Consider the following 20,621-nt stretch of genomic DNA (forward strand, 5'->3'; position numbering starts at 1 on the left):
ACCTGACGGCACACTTTTCAAGTAACTGATCTTAATGGTTCAGACTTCAGAAAATGAACACTTCTATAGTCCTAATAAAAATAGACATGTAAAATGACCAGTCTAAAGGTGACTTTTAGAAGTTGCTTAAATGTTTTAATAAACGTATTGTTAGGGATGTTTGATATTTACTTTTTTGCCAATATCCAATATTCCAATATGTCCAACTCTTCATTTCCGATTCCAATATCAACCGATACCGTATGCGGTAAATATCTAATACATCTACTATAACACAGTGATGTTGTTTTCAATTAAATTAGTCCCGGGACTCACTGGTGGTCATTTGAATGAGTCCCACTAATCTTAGATTAGATGTTGGCCTTTTTGACAGTGCAGAAGCATAATTGCTTTGATGGCTATAACATTAACGAGCGTCAGCTGGACACAGACAAACACACATGCCCTCTGCAGTACTCTAATTTGAAAATGAGTCCGTCTCATTTCTCTGCAAAAGCCCTTGAATATGATGGAATATGATTAAGGATTACTGTGATTATGGTAAACTCACATTTCTTATCACAAAAAGTTTTTTAATATAAAAATAAATATATAATCTGAATCATTTTGCGGACCCCCTGGCAATGCGTCGCGGACCCCCAGGAGAACCGTGGGCTTAGGAGGTGGAGCGTCCGTTTGGGAACCAGAAGGTTCCCAGCTCGATCCCGGGCTCCCCCAGACTTAGTGTCGAAGTGTCCTTGAGCAAGACACTGAACCCCTAATTGCTCCCGATGAGCAGGTGTATGTGAATGGGTGAAAGTAATGCACATTGTAAAGCATTTTTTGAAGTGAATATGTGGGTGCATATGCATAAGGTTATGTTGATGCTTTGTTTTTACTGTGTTCAATTGTTTTTAAATGTGCCCTATAAATAAAGAATGATTTGATTTAGATTTGACAGCTACTAGACATTACCCAACAATAGAGCCACTATGTGAAACACAGCAAGTTCATACCAGTAATACCATTCATTGATTGAGTCACCAACATACTTTGGTTACATAATCCTGCAGTACAGGCAATTTCATGCACAAACAGACGCACACACGTACACTTGCAAACAGAGAGACGCACACAAACGGGTATGTAAATATAGCAGCTTACTCTTTAGCCAGGCGACAGGTCTTGAAAAGGTTCTTCATGTGGAAGAGCTGGACCCTCAGAACCTAAACAGAAGCAGGAACGAATGATTGATTTAGTCTAGCACTCATTTACCCACACCAGTAATTTGACATGACCTGAGATACCTAACTATTGTCATGTTCCTCGGTATTAACCCTTCAACTTTGTCAACCTTCTCGGGGAGCCATGGGCCTTGTTCAACCAGACATCTGTGTTTCAAGGTTGATGGTGCGTTCACACTGGCAGCTACAAAGATACAGGCTACCTTTCTTTTTCAATGGTAGCTCCACTGATCACGTCCAATCCAGATTTGGCACAAACAAGGGGTTAAATTCGTTCTCCTGCTATGCCACAAAAATGTGGAATGCTCTACCAAGAGCTGTGAAGGAGTGTAAAACCCTACTCTCCTTCAAAACTGTCCTAAAAGAGTACATACAGGAGGCTGCAATTCGAAACTGGCCCATGTAAAAGTCAAAACCTAGCATTTTTACACTTTTGCTATTCAAAAATAGCAGATATACAAGCTCACTATGAGCTTGTTTTTGAAAAATCGTGAAAATGCGTGCAAATATTTGAATATATATTGTTTAAAGCGAACATTTTTAACTATTCTTTGCTTCTGGGGGGGTCCCTGGAACAAAACATTTTGAGATGGGGGTCGGCAGCCAAATACATATCATTTTTTATGGTCCTTGACATGAAAAAGTTTGAGAACCACTGATATAGTAACATTTGTATTTTCAGAAAACTGTTAGGAATTAGAAGACATTTGTAGAATCGGCCTCAGGCCTTAATGGGTTAATAAAGTATTCAATCAATAAATCAATCTTCCGAAAGCCTAAAACCATGAACCGTCTTCCAGGCCACTCACCCTGACCCCCTCCAGAGACTTGTTCTTCTTGTACAGGCCGCTGTTGATGTCGTTGGGGTTGAACAGGGGGTCTCCGGCGATCTTGCTCAGCAGGTCCCGGGCAAAGTTGCTGACGTAGTACTTGCTGAAGTCCCACTTCCTCAGCACGCGGCCGGGCACCACCGCCTGGGCGTTCTCGTGGCAGCACTGGCAGAAGTAGCGGCCGATGTACTCGCAGTAGCGCAGTCGCTTGATGTAGTCTGTCGTAAAGAGAAGCAGAGAACCATGGGGAGACAGAGGAAGAAGAAGAGGTTTGCATGGTTTGAAGCAAAATGTAATCTCATGACTGAAAACTTTTTGTTAGGCCAAGTCCCAATATGTGATTTGTCAAACTGAGTGAAAGGAGCGTCCCACACACTGGCGCTGTTTCCTAAACAGTTAGCACAATATGTAGAATTATGATGTTTTGTTCATATTCTTCTAAAGCTACGTGCTTACATTTCACTTCGCAGATTGAGGCCTTTGCTTTTATGAAATACCCAAGACCATTAGGTTTTTTTGGAGGGGGAAGATGCTTCCAAATTCAAACACTCTTTAATCTAATCTATTCAATTGCTAGTTTGAACACTTCAATTACGCTTTCATCTTAAAATAACTAATAACCGAACATAGCCTATCTACAAGCTTGTGAGCTTGTAGATAGGCTATTTTCAGTGCCCGACATGCTTCCTTGGAAGACTTCTGTGGGATTCAAATGACTGAAATCAGTCGTGACGACTGAGAACTTTAATCCATGGGTTTGGAATGAGTCCAAAACTGATTCCGGAGGATGAACAGTGGGTGCTTTGTTAATGTTCTATGGAGATAGGAACAGTGTTTTGTCTGTCAAAATTACCTTCTCAAAACTAGAAAATGCAACATAAAAATAAAAAAGGCATATTTTCTGTTATGGCCCTGGTGATAAAATGGTGCATCTGTTCTAGGTGTTGGTTAGTTGTACCTGGGTCGATGCGCGTGCCGCAGCCAGCACAACGGTAGTTCTGTTTGGCCACCACTATCTTCCTCCTAGTGAGAGACAGACAAAATTATATGAAAAGGATGAACATTTTTACAATATCAATTTAGGCATTTAGCAGACGCTCTTATTCCATAGCGATTTACAGTAAGCGGTCTAAACATTAGAAAACGACCAAAAAATGTATAATATGTACAATTTACAGGATGCTAAGTCACAAATTAACCTGGCATCTGTCTAAATAACATGCTATCTAAATCACATTTTAACCTTTTGCATAAGCCTGCAAGGTCGTCACGGTTAGGGCAAGTACTACGGGCTAAGGTGGAGTCTGAAGAGGTGAGTCTTCAGATTACGGCGGAAAATTGGGAGTGGGTCTGCAGTTCTAACTGCAATGGGGAGTTTGTTCCACAGTTTGGGAGCCAGAAGGGAGAAGAGTCTGGGACATGTGGAGTGTTGTCCCGGATGTTTTAGCTAAGGTTCTGACAGCTTCCCTGTGTTAACTGAACTGAAACACCCGTCACTTTGCAAATTAACTCTCTTTAGGCGTTATTTAGGTGAAGTTAATTTGAATGTCAGGTGGTGCTGACTCACTTGGGTGCAGGATGGATGTTGAAGATGATCTGGGGCCGTGGCGGGGCCCACTCCAGGTTCCCTCTGACCCGGATTCGCAGCTTATAGATGTCAGCGTGCTCGCCATCGTCAGGCGAGATGGGCAGGGAGTCTGGGATGGGCAGCAGCTGGTGGAGCAGGGTGTAGAAATATGTTTTAGTATGTCTACAGTACACGGATGTGTTATAGAAATATGTTTTAGTACGTGTACATGGATGTGTTATAGAGCGTATAGTAGTATATTTTATAGAGCAGAGGTGTGAATCTTCATTGGCCTCATTGATTACGAAATCGCCTGCTTAACGATTTGATACTACGATGCATTTCGATACATCTCAATTTTCTATATTACACTTAATGGCTACTTTTTGTAAAAAAAAGAAATTGTATTGAAAAAGTAATCAATAGAATAATTGAAAAGAAGATCATCGATAGTTGCAGTCCTTATCTGCATGTATGTCAGGTGAAAGAGAGTGTGTGTGTGTGTGTGTGTGTGTGTGTGTGTGTGTGTGTGTGTGTGTGTGTGTGTGTGTGTGTGTGTGTGTGTGTGTGTGTGTGTGTGTGTGTGTGTGTGTGTGTGTGTGTGTGTGTGTGTGTGTGTGCGCGCGTGCGTGTGTGTACCTTTTGTGGCGCATCGTGCTCTGGGACCAGCCAGTCGAGCTCCGAGGCAGCTGGGAGCTGCATGCCCTCAAACTGTCTGAGCAGACCCATGGCTACAGACTCTGCAGAGTTGGACTGCAGGAACAACGGAGAGCTGCACAAACACAACACACACACAAACAGGACTTAATCAAAGATTGTTGATATAGAAAGACAGACCATCCCAATTGGAGCCACTAGGGGCGAAAATGGTACAAAAATCCTATAAATGGTCTCCTAAGAGGGCAACGGCAGATCTCGTGAACGTCCTATGTTTACTGGTGCTAGATCCCGCGAGAGTGTGTTGCTGGGACAGAGAAAGGTTGAAAATAAAGTTAATTTTCGCTCTGAAAAAAGCCATTTTAGTATGAAAATCGTGGGAATAGTGTGGCTGGTGACGATCGGGTCCAATATTTAGTTCAGTGACCACGAGGCTAAAGAATGGTTCAGAAGCTGTGTTCACGTTCACTCTTTCATTGGAAATAATAGACTCCAACCTGCTTCCAGTCTCCTAAAGAGGTGGCCACCTACTTTACGCAGATACGGGAAGTAAACTGTCTTGGGTGATACTCACATAGACTCTGAGCTGAGGAAGGACCTGCTGCTGGAGGTAACGCTGCGTTTGATGTCAGCATCTGGAAGACAGGGGGTGAGGGCTTTTATCAGTACAGTATTATCCAGAACAATGCTAGCAGGCTGGGGAAGCAACTTTGTCTTCCATCGAACCACAGTGGCTCATGGGTTCCAAAATGCACCAGTCAATGTTTTAGCAGCCAAAATAAAGAATTTAAGGATACAATAATACAGCATTTGGCCGTTTGCTGGTGTTAATAACTTCCCACCCTGATGCTACGTTCACACTGGCAGATACAAAGCTACAGGCTACCATTCATTTTCAATGGAAGCCATCCACATGAAGATACAAAGCAACACTACAAAATCTACAAAGCTACAGTGCAAAGTTACTGGCTTCAACTGCAGCTAATGTGTTGTTTCACCATTTCCATTCATCATCTCTCTTCACATAATTCCTGCTTGTAACGGCGGGAAACTAATTATTTCCATCAGCCAGTTTTGTGTTCTTTTTAATCCCAGACTTTATATGTTCCTTTATATTTGTCTCGCTCGTCGTACCCATGCTGACGTCAACGAGCGTGTTAATCAACACTTCAACCGCGACGCAGTGACAGATATAGTTGCTGTCGGGCAGAAACATCTTATCTCCATGTTCTAACGTTTTGTGCTTTTTCGTAAACGAATGCCCTACTTGATCATACTACAGCGTCACACTGAAGTATCAAAAGTACAAGTAAAAGCTCAAAACACAGCGCTTTGGAGCTTGTTGATCTGCTACCTTTGCTGTTTTTGAATTTGAATGCTGAAAAGTAACAGTTTTGGACATAAAGAGACGATATGTATGTCGCTTTGTATCTCAGTTATCTTGTGTAGCCGTCAGTGTGAACGCAGCATGAGTGTCTCATAGCATAATGTGCTAAAGCTAAGCTGCCTCCCCTACAGTGAGGGGGGGAAACAGGAAACCAACAATCTCCCATTATTACAAATTAATAGGAACCCTAAAATCCCCAAAGATCCCAGAGTCAAAACTCCAGAGGTGAGTAAGCAGAAAGGCAGAAATATATGACGGCACTGTCTCAACCATGGTTTTTACTCATAAAGCTCTGAAATAACAACATTTGGAAAAAAGACATCAGAAATACACACATGTGGTCATATGTGGAACAAGCTTCTCATTACCCAACCTAATTATCGTCTCTGTCGGGTGGAAACCTCATATGTCCAAAACGGTTACTTTTCAACAGATCCGACAAGCTCAAAATGTCGTTTCGCGCCGGGTTTCAAGCTTGCGGATCTGCTACTTTTATTGTGTGAAGCTGTGTTATGATCAAGTACGGCGTTAATGTATGAAGAAGCACAAAAAGTTAGAATATGGAGATAGGAGGTTTCTGCCCGGCAGCAACGTTATGCTTAATTAATCAGTCACTGCAGTATTTTTGGAAGGAGTTTCAGCAAGAGATCAACATTCCTCCCTGTTTGCTCACATAGGGATTCATGTGCAGGCTGAGAGCAAAGCCCTTTGGGCAGCAGCACTCAAAGCAAATGTTACACCACCACGTATAAAACAGTCCCATACATAAATTAAGCGAGGGTTCAACAAGCGTGCCTCTGTTGTTTCTGTATCAGAATAACATCTGCCTAAACTTGCACAAATGATCGGGTAATAAATCCTGATTAGACACAAGTTATATAAGTTCTAATAAGACTGACTAGTTCAACTTTAATAGGATCATTTGATATAAGCTGTCCGTTAAAAATGTCTGGCCACACGCGTGATATCTGATGCCTTGAAGTCAACTATGTCGTCGCTGTCGGGTGGCAACCTCATATCTTTTCAGGATTCAATTTAAAAAATAGCTAAAGTAGCAGATCTACAAGCTCAAAACGCGTCGCTTCACGCTGCGTTTTGTAGATCTGCTACTTTTGATGCTTTTCTGTGATGCTGTAGTATGATCAAGTAGGGCGTTAATTTACAAAGAAAAAAAATGGAGATAAGAGGTTTCTCCCCGGGAGCAACGATATGCAATATTAATATGAGCCCTAGTGCAGAGTTGAAGGAGAAGCAAAGTGAAACATTTCACACATTTACACAGTGCCGGCTAGCATTAGAGCTGGTTCACGTTTCGTTTCGTCTTGTCATGCACGCTTGTATGAAAAATCTACAGCAATAGACCGGTGAGGGATAACCTTTTTAATTTTAGTCTAATCCTCAATGGAGATGTATCGGCTGTCACGATTATGACATTTTACTTGACGATTAATTGTTACTCATGTAATTGCGATTAACGATTTAATTGTGTTTCTGTCATTGAACATTATGAATAAAAATTACATTTCTGTTTGGCTTTTAGGCCTCGTAAACTAAAGTTGCACAGGGCAGATATGACAAAATAACATACATATTTAATTACTATACATTTAGAAAAAAAACTTTAATATTGTAAATAGTCGATCTACAAGCTCAAAACTGTGGATGAGACACGTTTTGAGCTTGTAGATCTGCTATTTCCACTATTTTTGAAAATGTCAGAAAATATATAAACATTTTAACAAGGAGACGATTATGACGATTATGCAAAAAATAATTGCGATTATCTCAAATAATTACGATTAGGCGATTATTATGTAATAATTGTGACAGGCCTAATCGACTTATAAATGCAAGGCCATCTGCAATGGTTCAGTTCTGTGATCGTGTAGGAAGGACTCCAGTTCGTCCATTCCTATACAAAGCATAAACCAGCTTTGATGTTAGCAATCATTGTTATCTAAGGAAGGAGGACTACAAGATGGAAGGATGTGGTTCCAATCCCACCTCCACCTGCACAGTGGAGGAACATTATTAGACAGAGCCCTGTTCAGATGGATGGATGGATGAATGGGTAGATGGAGGGAAGGGTGTATGGAACGATGGCTAATACTTAATTTATAATTTATATTCCGTCCCACGGCGGTGATTGCCCAAAAAAAAACATATCTTCAAACTAACAATGCGTTGCGATGTGAAGATCTGCTCATTTCGGCAAGCGAGATGGTTGTTGTGCGATGGAACGTAAATTGAACTTACAGTGTGGAACTGTACAAAAGGGTGTGAATAAATCCTACAGCAGCAGTCACAGAATGTCACTAGCTAACCCTCAAGTAATCCATGTAGTGGTCTTGATACCATCTAAATATTGCAGTGCCTCGAGCAACCATGCAGCATCAACCTAAGCAGCCAAGCGAGCGCATTAAGTCAGCCGAGGCCCAGGCCAGGTATGTTAGTAGCATGATTCCATTGCAAGCTCCGCCTCTTACCCTTCTGCTTTCAACAAACCTTTTAACCACTTAAGGCCTATTTCAAAACAGCCTATTACAAGAGTAATCAAGGACAGAGAGGGTAAGGGACGGAAATACATTGTCAGTTTGGAATCTAGTCGCAAACTAACACCCCGCAGTCACTCTGTAGCCCCTCCCACCTCCCAAAGCCTCCACGCGCTTCTACATAGAGTTGTTCCGATACCAGTGTCAGATATGCCTCAGATACTGCAGCATAAAATGCTGGTATCGGCGAGTACGCTAGTCTGTGCACCAATCAGATATCACAGAAATGATCACGTGCTGATGATAGCTTGTTTACGCTACAACAATTCTTGTTCATTTCGAATGTGTTTTTTTTTCGTTGATGTTGCACTACCGTTTTATAGTCTCATGTACAATTTCAATGTCTTTTTTTGGAAACGGTACAGAGTCTACCGACTGATACGCAATTCCAAATGATCGGAATCAGGAAGGTAAAACCATGGTATGGGAACATCTCTACTCGTGGCCCCACCAGCAGACTGCAGGTACCTGAGAAGAGGGAGGCGAGTGACAAGGACAGACCGCTCTGTGACGCCACCAACAGGGACTGGCCCTCACAGCCATCTGACAGAGACACAAACTAACACTCAGCACGGCACCCCAAAACCACAACATTTATAAAACACACACGCACACATAATAATGGGTTGTCTGTAGGTCACTACTTAAAGGGATATTTCACCTTCGAACATGTTTGGGGTCATTTTAACGTTTTTAAGTGGCTTGAGACTTAGATATTTGATATTCATTCATCAGACACGCCCCTTCCTATATAAACCCATTGTAACTTCAAACTCCATTTTAACTATGTTAGATTAATCGGGAAAACACCCGTCCTTAGTTCTGTTGACTGATACTGTCTAATACGTGCAAGGGCCGTGTTTTCTTCAAAACTTTTTTCATTTATTTTATTTTATTTATAATTTGTTTTCACCCTCCCCCATTTTTTTTAAATTACAAATTTTCTCACGCATTAGAAGGACAATATCAGTCACCAGAACCAAGGACGGGTGTTTTCGATGAATCCATCATGGTTAAAATGGAGTTTGAAGTTACAATGGGTTTGTATAGGAAGGGGGCGTGTCTGATAACAGTTATATCAAATATCTAAATACTGAAACAAGCAACTTAAAAACTGTCTGGGGTGCTCACAAAAGCCTGAGTAGACGTTAAAATGTTTGAAAGTGAAATATCCCTTTAATGAAATATCCCTGTGGATTAAGGACATGGCCCCTAATTGATGTGCAGCACTCTGAGCGCTGGACTTTAATTTATTGTTTACAGGTCACCCAGGCATCCATAATGTACTGAGAGATACACACACACATGCAAGCACGCAAAGTAGTGTACATCTTTGCTGCCGGGCAGAAACCTCTTATCTCCATATTCTCACTTTTGTGTTTTTACTTAGATTAATGCCCTACTTGATCATACTACAGTGTCACACAAAAGTATCAAAAGTAGCAGATCTACAAGCTTGAAACGCAGCGACGAGTTTCAAGCTTGTAGATCTGCTACTTTTGCCATTTTTGTATTTGAACCCTGAAAAGTAACAGTTTTGGACATATGAGGTTTCCACCCGACAGAGACAATATAGATGATCTAAGGTAGTACACATTTTAATGTTGTAGTGACAGCTGCATGTAACACATGCACACAGCTACTGTACACATACTGTACGTATGTTTAAAACATGCAGTAAAATGGGAAAATGGTCTATAGATCACTGGGACACAACATGGATGTTAGGAGGAACACAAAAGGCATAAACACATTATACTCCCATAAATAATGACCGGAAGATCTAGGTAAAGAAATGAACAAAAATCCCATGTTCGAGTGTTGCCAAGTTGTGAGGTGCATTTACAGAAAGTGCACAGACACACACACACAGGCAGTTAGCAGGTCATGCACAAACAAAAACCCACAAACCCATGCTGTTAATATCTGCATGGCAATGCTTGGTAATAAATAAATATAAATACTACTATATACATCACTGTTTTCTTGTTTTTAGTAATTAAATAAAACAGAGGAAACCTATTCAATTCATTTCTAGATAAAGGGCGCTATCTTGCATGGCGCCTTATGCCTAATCTTTATAGAAATGTTTTGATACTTTGATAAACATTTAAAAATAGTGAAAATAGCTGATCTACAAGCTCACAACGCGTAGATGAAGATCAGCTATTTTCACCATTTTAAAATTAAAAGTATAAAAAAGATTAGGCATAAGGGCCAAGAGAGGGCCCAAAATGTCTTCAACGTACTTTGTACACACTGCATGTAACAGATTATCAGGAGCCATCTTCAGTCACGTGTAAAACTATCATACAGCCATCCCCTCCAGGGCTGTGCCAAGACATCTAAACTGAAGGCGGACCTGGTCATAAAACGTTCTGTATTCACAAAACACACCTGAACAGCTTTCCATGACTTCACCTCACAGTTGCAAAGTACCATGTATGCTTAAGATTGATAGGTGGTGAATTATGACACCCTTTCTGGCTAAGCCTGGTCAAACATAGTTGATAAGAATAAGGTTCACGGCTTCACTTCAGTGAAGATGTTTGTTTACACCTGGGTGTAATGAACCATGCTGGAGAACATGGGTTATGAATTATGGTTCACACCAACAAAGGAAATAAGGGTAACAACTTTACTTAAAAGGTGGGGTCTATAATGCATTATTATCACATTTATGAAGCATTGTAATGCAGTTATAAGGCTTCATAACACTCGTTACAAATGTTTATAAGTACGCATAACAACTTATAACAAGATTTAAGAAGTATTATAAGTGCTGGTCATAATAATAATAACAAGTTGTTATGTATAGTTATAAACAAAAATAACGAGTGTTATGAGGCCTTAGTGGATTATAATGCATTATAAAATGTGATTATAATGCATTATAGACCAGACCTTTAAGTGAAGTGTTACACCACACACACACACCCACACTCCCTGTATAGCCTGATTTATACTTAGTTGCACACTGGGTGCAGCGTGCCGTAAATAGCAGATCTACAAGCTCACAACGTGTCACATTTGTGACGCGTTGTGAGCTTGTAGATCTGCTATCTACTGAGCACGACACCAAGTATAACTGAGGCTTATTGGTGTTTTCGACCTTTGACCATCGTGTTCTCTCTCTACCTCTCAGTTCACACTCCTCCACCTCCTCTCCAGAGCCTGAGTCGGACAGACCCTCTTCGCAGGAGTCCTGAGAGCTCCTCCTGGAACCTCCGCTGTCTGTGGAATGGAACACTGGAGAGAGAGAGCAAGGGAGGGAGAAAAAGACATTTTCAATAATCACTAGCAAATGAAGTTGTGAGGGAGGGAGGGAGGGAGGGAGGGAGGGAGGGAGGGAGGGAGAGCGAGAGGGAGAGCGAATGAACGTAAAGACGAAAGAAAGGCTGAAATCAACAGTTGCTATTTGCTATTCCAAACATTACAACTAATGTGTGGAAGAACCGGAACACTTAAAACAGATCATATGAGAGAGGAAAGAATAAACACTAAAACGAACGAATGAATGAATGAAGTCACTATCAGCAACATAACACTGTTAACTAAGTTACAGCACAGATGAAAAGCACAGATGAAAAGCACACGGACTATCAAGAAGAGAGTATTTGCACACAGGCCAGGAAATGTGACTATTTCATCATTGATTCAAAGTAACTGGTAGACAAAATATAAAAATGAGCAGGACACGTTTAGCAGCACATGGCTGGTTGAGTTTGTCTCCCCATCAACCACAATGGTCAATTTTATTATTGTATTACACTTGATTTCCAGGCCTTCAAATCCAGTCCTATATTGCACTGATCAGAGAAATGGTCACCGAGTTATGGCCATTTGAAGGGCTTAACACTGCTTAGTGCGCCATTTTTGTGCAATTTAGTTTTTTGGGTGTGACTATCCTCATGGCAGACCCCTGAACAAGGTTTGTGCCAAGTTTAGTGCGGATTGGAGCAACGGCGTGCCTGTGTTGGCAGGGCGGCTAACGCTAGCTTACCGTGCTGTGAGGATGCGCAGGGCGGCAGGCGGCTGTGTCGGATCTGCTGTCTGCGCAGACGGATCTTCTGCTTGAGCTGCTGGATCTCAGTGTCACTGTCCCCTTCCTCCTCCCCCTCCTCCTCCCTGCGGCGCATGTTGCACTTCATCAGCTCGATGGCCGCGATCAGAGACTCCGAGATGCTGAAGTGGGCGTTCTCCTGAAAGAGAGAGAGACAGGTGGAATTAGAGGGCCTGTCAGGTAAGAACCGCAATTATAGACGGCTTGGTTGAATGCTTGATTCTGATTGGTCAATCTCTGAATTAATCGGTCTGTTATTTTTTAATAATGACCGCTGAACTCAATAACCGCTAATCAAAGGCTCTAAACAGCTAGGTCATAACAATCTGACCAGTCAGTCGTATCTAACATGGCAGCCATAAACAACCACACGAGTCACTTACAGCTAAACATTGCACTTCAGAATGTTTTTGAAAACATTTGAGGCAAGAAATAGACAATACAGTGATTCTATTTTATCAACACTTCCCATTGTTTTCTGAGGCAACACAACACAACTGGACGCACCTGGCATAAATTAATGGAATACTTTCATAACCATAAGCACAGTGAAATCCCTGTTTTGTTGTTACTTTTGTTGTCAATTTATCAAGTAGCCGTGTAATAATCAATGGGGAGCAGGCCATTATTGAGAAATAAACCCTTCAGGGTGATTATATGGGGTCTAATCACCCTCAGGGTTTATTTCTCAATAATGACCTGCTCCCCATTGATTATCCCTTGCTTATTTGTGTGACAATCAATCGTCAAGCAAAGTTTTCTGATGGTGACAGCCCTACTTCCTAACTCTCACTGACCTTCTCCAGGTCAGCACAGCTGCCAAAGTCCTGCTCTGACAGGTAGCTGATGAGGCTCTGCCCCTCTGAGGGCTTCCTGAACATTCCATCTGGAACACTGCTGTACTGGGAGCCATCTGACACACACACACACACACACACACACACACACACACACACACACACACACACACACACACACACACACACACACACACACACACACACACACACACACACACACACACACACACACACACACACACACACGTATTACTATACTTGAGAGAACATAAACATTTTAAGACAGTAATTTTATGAATGCCATTATTTAATTAGCTATTTTTTACCTTAAGCCTTAAATAGATAGTTCACCCAGAAATCGCATTCCTAAGCCAATAATTTGATGACCAGCAGGTAGCGGTTCCGGTAGGAGACACAAAGGAGACTCTTTGTGTCTCCTACCGGAACCGCTGTCGGTCATCAAAGTAAAAAAAAAAAAAAAGATGTCATTTTGTGGGTGAACAATACCTTTAAGCCGAAAATAGCATACTCACTAGACTACATATAGAGGTGATTTAAGTAGTAGCATACTTACTAGGCCCCATATCCTACTATAATTCTAGTAACCTCTGTGTGTCCGTCCGTCTGTTTGACTGTAGTGGTGTCACTACCCGGTTCTCCTCAGTGGCTGGAGCAATTGCTCTGATTTTGCACACAGCCATTGACCATTACCATCTGAACTTAACTGTGAAGCCCGTTTTTCAATTTCATCAAATCTCAGCTTCTTATTAGTGTTTATGTGTCAAACAATGTAGCCTCCCGGGTTGCCAGATCATGTGCGCATATCCCCCCACGGATGCGTCGACCGGGTATGGTCTAGCAGAGGTGATTTAAACAGTAGCATACTCACTAGACTCCATATAGAGGTAATTTAAACAGTAGCATACTCACTAGACTCCATATAGAGAGAGCTGGGGGTGCTGCCATCGCTGCTTTGAGTGGAGAAGGGGCTGTAGTCCTTCATGCAGCAGACATCACCAGTTGACTCTGGGACGGAACGAACAAGTCTTGAATTAGTGACACAATAATAATGTCAATAATGCAATACCTTCAGATGAAATCATCAACATGGAACTGTTGAACTTAACAGGAGGAGCATGCGTCACCATGTTGCACATGGAGTATGGAAAGCAAACAATTAAATGCTGCACTGATGTCATGGTTACTGGCAAAGTCGTCCCAAAGAAAAACGCGATCAATAATAAGATAATAAATACAAATCTATGAGGGTGACTCATTGTAGTGTATGCCGCCAATAGCAATAAGACAGGTAACAGCTAAACATTAGGCTGTTCCAACATAACTATCAATGCCGATATTGATTCTGAGACTATTATTTTAAATATCAGCTAATAATTTATTTGAATCCGTTATTCTTATTGACAAAACCACAACAACTAAGGCATAGCCTATCATTAGTTGAGACTCATTGGACAAAAATGACAGATTTGAAAGATTTTTACAGTCATTTAACACACCAATCAGATCAATTTGGTTTGATTCGTCACATTATGCATGATGAATTTTGATTTAAAGTTTAGTACTCAGAACAGTCTCTTCAACCCAACATACAATACAACAGTCAGTATACAGGCGTAGATCAAACCTAGTCAAAGGGACGCAGTCGTATAAAATAAAATTACATCACTATGAAGTTTTAAACCATGGCTGATGTGAAACCACCAATGAATAACAGTGTCTCTGTCGGGTGGAAACCTCATATGTCCAAAACTGTTACTTTTCAGGATTCAAATTAAAAAATAGCAAAAGTAGCAGATTTACAAGCTCAAAGCGCGTTGCTTCGCCACATGTCCAGCTTGTGGATCTGCTACTCTTGTGTGACGCTGCAGTATGATCAAGTAGGGCGTTCATTTACGAAAAAAGTTAGAATATGGATATAAGGTTTCTGCCCGACAGGAACGATATGAAAAACAACACGATATGAGAACAGTGTGCATGAAAACAAACGAGGCACGACATCACATCACTGTACATGGCCTGGCCTCATGACCTCATCCTGACCTCAACAACCAAACCAAACAAAACAAAACAAAACAAAACAAAACAAAACAAAACAAAACAAAACAAAACAGGAAGAGCAGCTGGAAACTGAAAGGACGATGGCAGAAATGAGGAACCAAAAAGCCTGGCTGTCAGAGATGGGGCAGTGATGTAAAGTGGTATGTATATATCAAAATGCAAAAGGAAAGAGTTTTTTTTTGCGTGACAATGGATTTACAGTAGAACTGCACTGACAACCTGCTATGGGATCTTCAATTATTATGGTGATTTTCCGGTGCCCGCCTCCTTTAGCGCAGACAGAAGAGATTGAGAAATAGATAAAGGAAAAGAGGACAGGGGAGATATGGGGAGGAAGAGACAGTTATACCTCAAAGCCAAAGAAAATGATCTGTTAGCAGTAGTAGTAGGAGGAATTAAGAGGTTAGGGTTGGGATCCGGGACCGGATCCAACATTGAGGAACCGGAATCCGTTCCATCACGTTTGAAACGTTTCTGGAACCCGGTTTTATCACACTGTCAGAGCTCGCACGTCTGCTATACAATTACAATACCGGAACATGCATTCTATTACTAGTTTGAACACTTCAAATAGTCTTTAATCTTAAAATAGCAAATAACCGAAAATAGGCCATCTAAGCCTGTAGATAGCCTATTTTTGGTGCATACACTGTAGCATGCTTCCATAGAAGACAATTATGCTGACTTCTATGGAATCTAAATGACTGAAATCAGTCGTGCTGACTGAGAACTTTAATCCATGAGTAAGATTTCAGTTTCCACAATGAATAATGTCACAATTCTAGTGTAAACTCATCAGCTTCAGCTTCTACCCACTGACTAACACCAGACAGCAGCTTCCCTACCTTAACCTTTCAACTCCTATTTTGGGCATGACCAAGCTAAATCTTTCGACATTGACTGCCAGAATTATTTTCACTGCCTATTGTTATTCATGCCAGAGATTTTTCAATGGGAAAAAGTACTCAGGAGCCGAGATACAAAATTTTAAAGTTTTAAGTTAACAAGGGAGTGGATGAGAGTAAAGATTTTTTTTTTTTTTAAATTCTTTTTTTACTAAAAACGAGTTAACTCGATCTAGGCAGTCAAGTGATGAAAAGCTAAAAACGAGTTAAGTCGTTCTAGGCAGTCAATGTGTTAATATAGCAAATATAGCCAGTCAACGATAAACAGTCTGGCTATATCAAACAGTCAACAATACAGCAAAGTTTATAGGACTGAACCACTTAAACCCATTGGGCCCTATCTTGTGCACCATCTTACCCCTTATGCCGTAACTTTTTTGGCATTTTTTTTTACTATTTTGAAAAAAATAGCTCAAATTGCCGTGTACATGTAAATTGGCTATTTTCACTGTTTTAAAATGAATTTCAAATAGTAAAAAATGCCTAAGGCATGCAAGATAGGGCCCTACTGTATATTCTTAGTTGATCAGAGTCCCCCAGGGATCTATACAAGGCCCCCTCCTTTTTGACGCTCTACATTAAATATTCGGCAAAAATAGCCGATCTATAAGCATCACAACATGAGCTTGTAGATCAGCTATTTTTGCAGAATGTTCGCCCCCCAGTTTCGCCCCCGGGGTTAAGTGATGGAACTCACCTTGTCTGAGTTTCTGACTGACCCCGTCAGACAGCGAGCGGATGTGGCCCCGGGTCCCTCGACCCCCAGGCCCCCTCTGGCCCTCGGAGAAGGAGGAGCGCCTTGGAGGGGGAGGGCCGACGGCCACGGAGCCCCCCCGCCCTTGGGGCTGCTGGTCCTGAGTGTCCAGCAACGCCTGCTCGCTGCAGGGGGTGGAGCTCCGGGAGTCGCGGTGGCTCCGGTTCCGTTGGCCCAGGTTGCCGATGGCCAGGTACTCTGGGCCGTCATCGTAGTCTCCGTCGCCCGAGTCCCCCCCCACCTCGGGGTGAGGTGGCGGTGGGCTGCTGGCTAGGGAGGGGGTCTCCGTCAGGGAGATGCGCGGGACAGGCGAGGGGCCAGGAGGAGGAGGAGGGGTCACGTCCCGCTCACTCTCCCCTGGCCTGGACACACAAACCCAGGGGGCTCCCAGGGTGCTGCTGGTAGTATCTGGAAGACAAAGTTGAATAGTTGTCGGTAAGCGGATAGCAGCGGGCTTGTTGTTGGAAAAGACTATCAAGCCATCGGCTATTTCTAGCACCATAGTAGAGGTCTGTTGGTGTAGGCTCTCAGGTGCATTCAACAGTTTCCGACTTCATTCGACTGCCAGTCTGTAGTAATCTGTAGTAGTCTGTTTGGTGGAGAGCTACCTTTACACAGATCCACATGTGGAAGCTGCCCAGTACAACCACAGCCTTCCTCTGATAGTTACTATGTTATTCCCAAGCCAAAACGGCATAAACACACCCCCACTGCTGTCGCTGACGCGGAGGGACTGAACGCTCGTTTTTGTTCTGTGATTTAAAAAATCATGCATTTGTTGTAAAACCTTGGCTCGCACATACACAGGATGTTGAGTGAATAAAAAAAATCTAGGATGTTGAGTGAATTAAAAAAAAATTAAAGTGAGGGTTAATGAGGGATTTACTCCTTTGCTTTCATTGACAGACCATACACACCATCTGGGAATTTAAAGCCTATAACGGTGTGGTCAGAAGCCCCACCCCCTCCACTGTGCACTGTCAAATTCCAAATGAAGCATTCAGTCTATTTACTAATGTTTTGCCCAAACATAGTAGATGGTTGCTAGGGCTTCCCTGATGGCTCGCCCTCTCTCTTTCCCATCTGAAGCAAAGTAATCAACAAACATCAACTTACCAACGGGACAGAGAAACTCTCACCGTTAAATTCAATTTGTGGAAACCACCCGCTGTTAATTTCTGTATCTGCGGCACTGTGCTGAACATAGTCAACCGTGAAGTCGGGATTTTGAACGCTCTATAGCAACACATTCTTCAGTAACGGACCATGTCTGTGAACAATCAGGCTACTGTGTGCTGCTCGGTCAGTCAGATTCACACACAGACTCACTATGCTGTATTCATAGGGACCACAATTCCCCCTCTCTGTCTCTCTGCTGAGTCCAGTTTAACCAGTCGGCACCGAAACGTTTTTTTCTCAACCGTTGCTTTCCTCAAAACCTATAAGTCCTCTTGCAAAAAGTAGTCCCAAGTGAGACGTCCAGTAAATACTAAAACAGAGCTCTGACTTGGCTTGACTTCCATCTGAGCAGGCAGCATCACATCAACCTCTGCTGGACAAACAGAACTGTGGTTCTCACCCGCTTTTACACAGGAACATTAAGTGATCACCTCTACTAGGCAGCATATTATGTATGAAACAAAGCAATTGTTCTGTCTTTGTCTGTGGTTTTACCTGATTGAACACAAACATCTCCTTTTCAGAACAATATTCACACTGATAGTTATTATATCTTACAAGTACTATAAAGCCCTTTAGTTTCTCCTTACCAGCGGGGGTGCTGTTGTTTTGGGAGGCGACAGCTGTAGTGGTGGTACTGACGTTGTTGCTGCTGGTGGTGGTGCTATGGTTGGTGGTGTTGGAGTCCGTCTCTCGGAGGGAGCAGTTGGAGGTGGTGAGTCTGCGGTTCAGGGGGGGCTCCTCTCCCCTGGGACGCTGGTGGTCGCTGTTCCTCCAGGAACCTCCAGACCCTGGGAGCACACAGAGACTCTGGCTCTTCAGCAGGCCCAGACACAGAGGGCTCTTCAGCGGAGACAACTGGAAGACAAGTCAGAGACTTTAGTGAGGCACACTTCTGAAGTGCGTTTTTAGCAGTGTGCGTGTCTGTGTTTTACGTGTGTGTCCTTACCCCGACAGTGTCCACCAAAGCTAGCAGCCTGGGGTTGTTCTGCTCGACAGCCTCCAGACACTGGAACATAGCCGTCACATGGGGCTCGCTCAGCAGAAAGGCCTCCTCTGAGAGAGAGACACAGAGAGACACATAGAGAGACAGAGAGACACACAGAGAGTGACAGAGAGAGAGAAACACACAGAGAAATTGAGAGAGTAGAAAGAGAGTGTGTTTGGCTCAGCCCAGATTACATTCAGAACATGTTATAATTAGATTAGATAGTTCAAGAAGAAAGCTTGATTACATTTTTGGATTTTCAAAAGATTGAATCGATTATTTTCAACCCCGACAACTCAGCAGTCTGCGCCCCCTTTCGCAAGCCCCCATTAGTGCCCCACAGGCACTAATTTCCCCCCTCTCCCCCCTAGCAAATTGAACCATGGACTGGGTACCAGATGACTTGTGATGAGCATTTATTTACCATCATTCCGTACTTCATTGCCTCATTTTACGGTCTAAATGAATCGTACTGATCACTCGAATAATCAAAAAAAAGTTATCACGGTACAAAGTACAAATTGAAGCACAGAGACTGGCTGTCGCAGTAGTTCTCAACTTGTACGCATGTCAGACCTATGTATGTATATTTATTATGGTCTCTGTCGGGTGGAAACCTCATATGTCCAAACCTGTTACTTCTCAGGATTCAAATTCAAAAATGGCAAAAGTAGCAGATCTACTGTACAAGCTCGAAACGCGTCGCTTCGCACAGCGTTTCGAGCTTGCGGATCTGTTACTTGTAATGCTTTTGAGTGACGCTGTAGTATGATCAATAAGGCGTTAATTTATGAAAAAAAACACGAATAGGCAGCTACTGACGGACTCACCGTTGTAGTACTTGCGTGGGTGTCCCATGTGTCTGAGCAGCGGTCTGAGCTGGGCGGAGACCTGGTGAATCTGCAGACTGTGGAGCAACCAGCGGTCAGCCTTATAGCTTTCACCGGCGGTCTGAAAGCCACTGGTCAACACCGGCTCCAGCTGATTGAACTGGGGGGGAGAGAGAGAAGTTGAAATAGATATTCCCCAGAGAAGGGGTCTTCCACAGTGCCTGACCTTGACAGGGGGGCCGCCAAATCTTTGTGTGATAGGAACTTTTTTAATTTTCTTTACATTAACCACTTGAACCCTAGCATCCCTATATTCTGAGGAGAACTTTAGCCAAAAACAGCAGATATAGATCGCGCTGCGAGGCGTTGTGAGCTTGTAGATCTGCTATTTTCGGCAAAGCGGTTTGGTCCAGACCAAGTACAGAGTGAAAGTTCAAGTTTACTAAGTATTGACAGTTTAAGTGGTTAAATAGTCTGAAAATACACCTCAACATAAATACAACAACATGATAGTGCTGTCAAACAAGTGTATGATGAAAAAGTTTTATCTGCAGCACAATTTTATACAATATGTAGTGGGGGTCCCTGCTTCATCTCTCTCTCAGCCAAGGCGTCCTTGGGCGGAAAAAGGCAAGCCGTGGGGAAGAGTCACTGCTATTGCGGTTTATAGTATTATCTTTAGTAGTAGTATGGAAGTGTTTTAGATTTTAGGTATTTCTCTGGCAGGAAATGCCTAAAACAAAACCTTGAAAGAAAAGAGACATTTTTAACTAAATTAACTAAAAAGAATCCCCAGAAAACTTTAGC

The 20,621-nt window shown here is 42.5% G+C and overlaps 1 protein-coding gene across 2 annotated transcripts in view; it reads right to left on the reverse strand.

Annotated features, from left to right (window-relative positions):
- The window catches only part of rubcn (rubicon autophagy regulator), a 39,423-nt gene that overhangs the window by 9,896 nt on the left and 8,906 nt on the right, over positions 1-20,621 (reverse strand). The window contains exons 4-18 of one of the 2 annotated variants that reach the window (XM_084067229.1): positions 19,815-19,974; positions 18,946-19,052; positions 18,587-18,854; positions 16,761-17,225; positions 14,010-14,105; positions 13,077-13,192; positions 12,220-12,418; positions 11,355-11,465; positions 8,685-8,759; positions 4,852-4,912; positions 4,260-4,392; positions 3,621-3,766; positions 3,012-3,076; positions 2,033-2,271; positions 1,144-1,205 (exon numbers count right to left, since the gene is read on the reverse strand). In XM_084067229.1, the coding sequence (XP_083923355.1) occupies positions 1,144-1,205; positions 2,033-2,271; positions 3,012-3,076; positions 3,621-3,766; positions 4,260-4,392; positions 4,852-4,912; positions 8,685-8,759; positions 11,355-11,465; positions 12,220-12,418; positions 13,077-13,192; positions 14,010-14,105; positions 16,761-17,225; positions 18,587-18,854; positions 18,946-19,052; positions 19,815-19,974 (2,303 nt within the window). The remainder of the gene's footprint in view (positions 1-1,143; positions 1,206-2,032; positions 2,272-3,011; positions 3,077-3,620; positions 3,767-4,259; positions 4,393-4,851; positions 4,913-8,684; positions 8,760-11,354; positions 11,466-12,219; positions 12,419-13,076; positions 13,193-14,009; positions 14,106-16,760; positions 17,226-18,586; positions 18,855-18,945; positions 19,053-19,814; positions 19,975-20,621) is intronic. The other variant, XM_084067230.1, reaches the window with a different exon arrangement.

Source organism: Gymnoscopelus microlampas (assembly GCF_963454915.1).
Source record: "Gymnoscopelus microlampas genome assembly, chromosome: 9".
Classification (NCBI taxonomy): domain Eukaryota; kingdom Metazoa; phylum Chordata; class Actinopteri; order Myctophiformes; family Myctophidae; genus Gymnoscopelus; species Gymnoscopelus microlampas.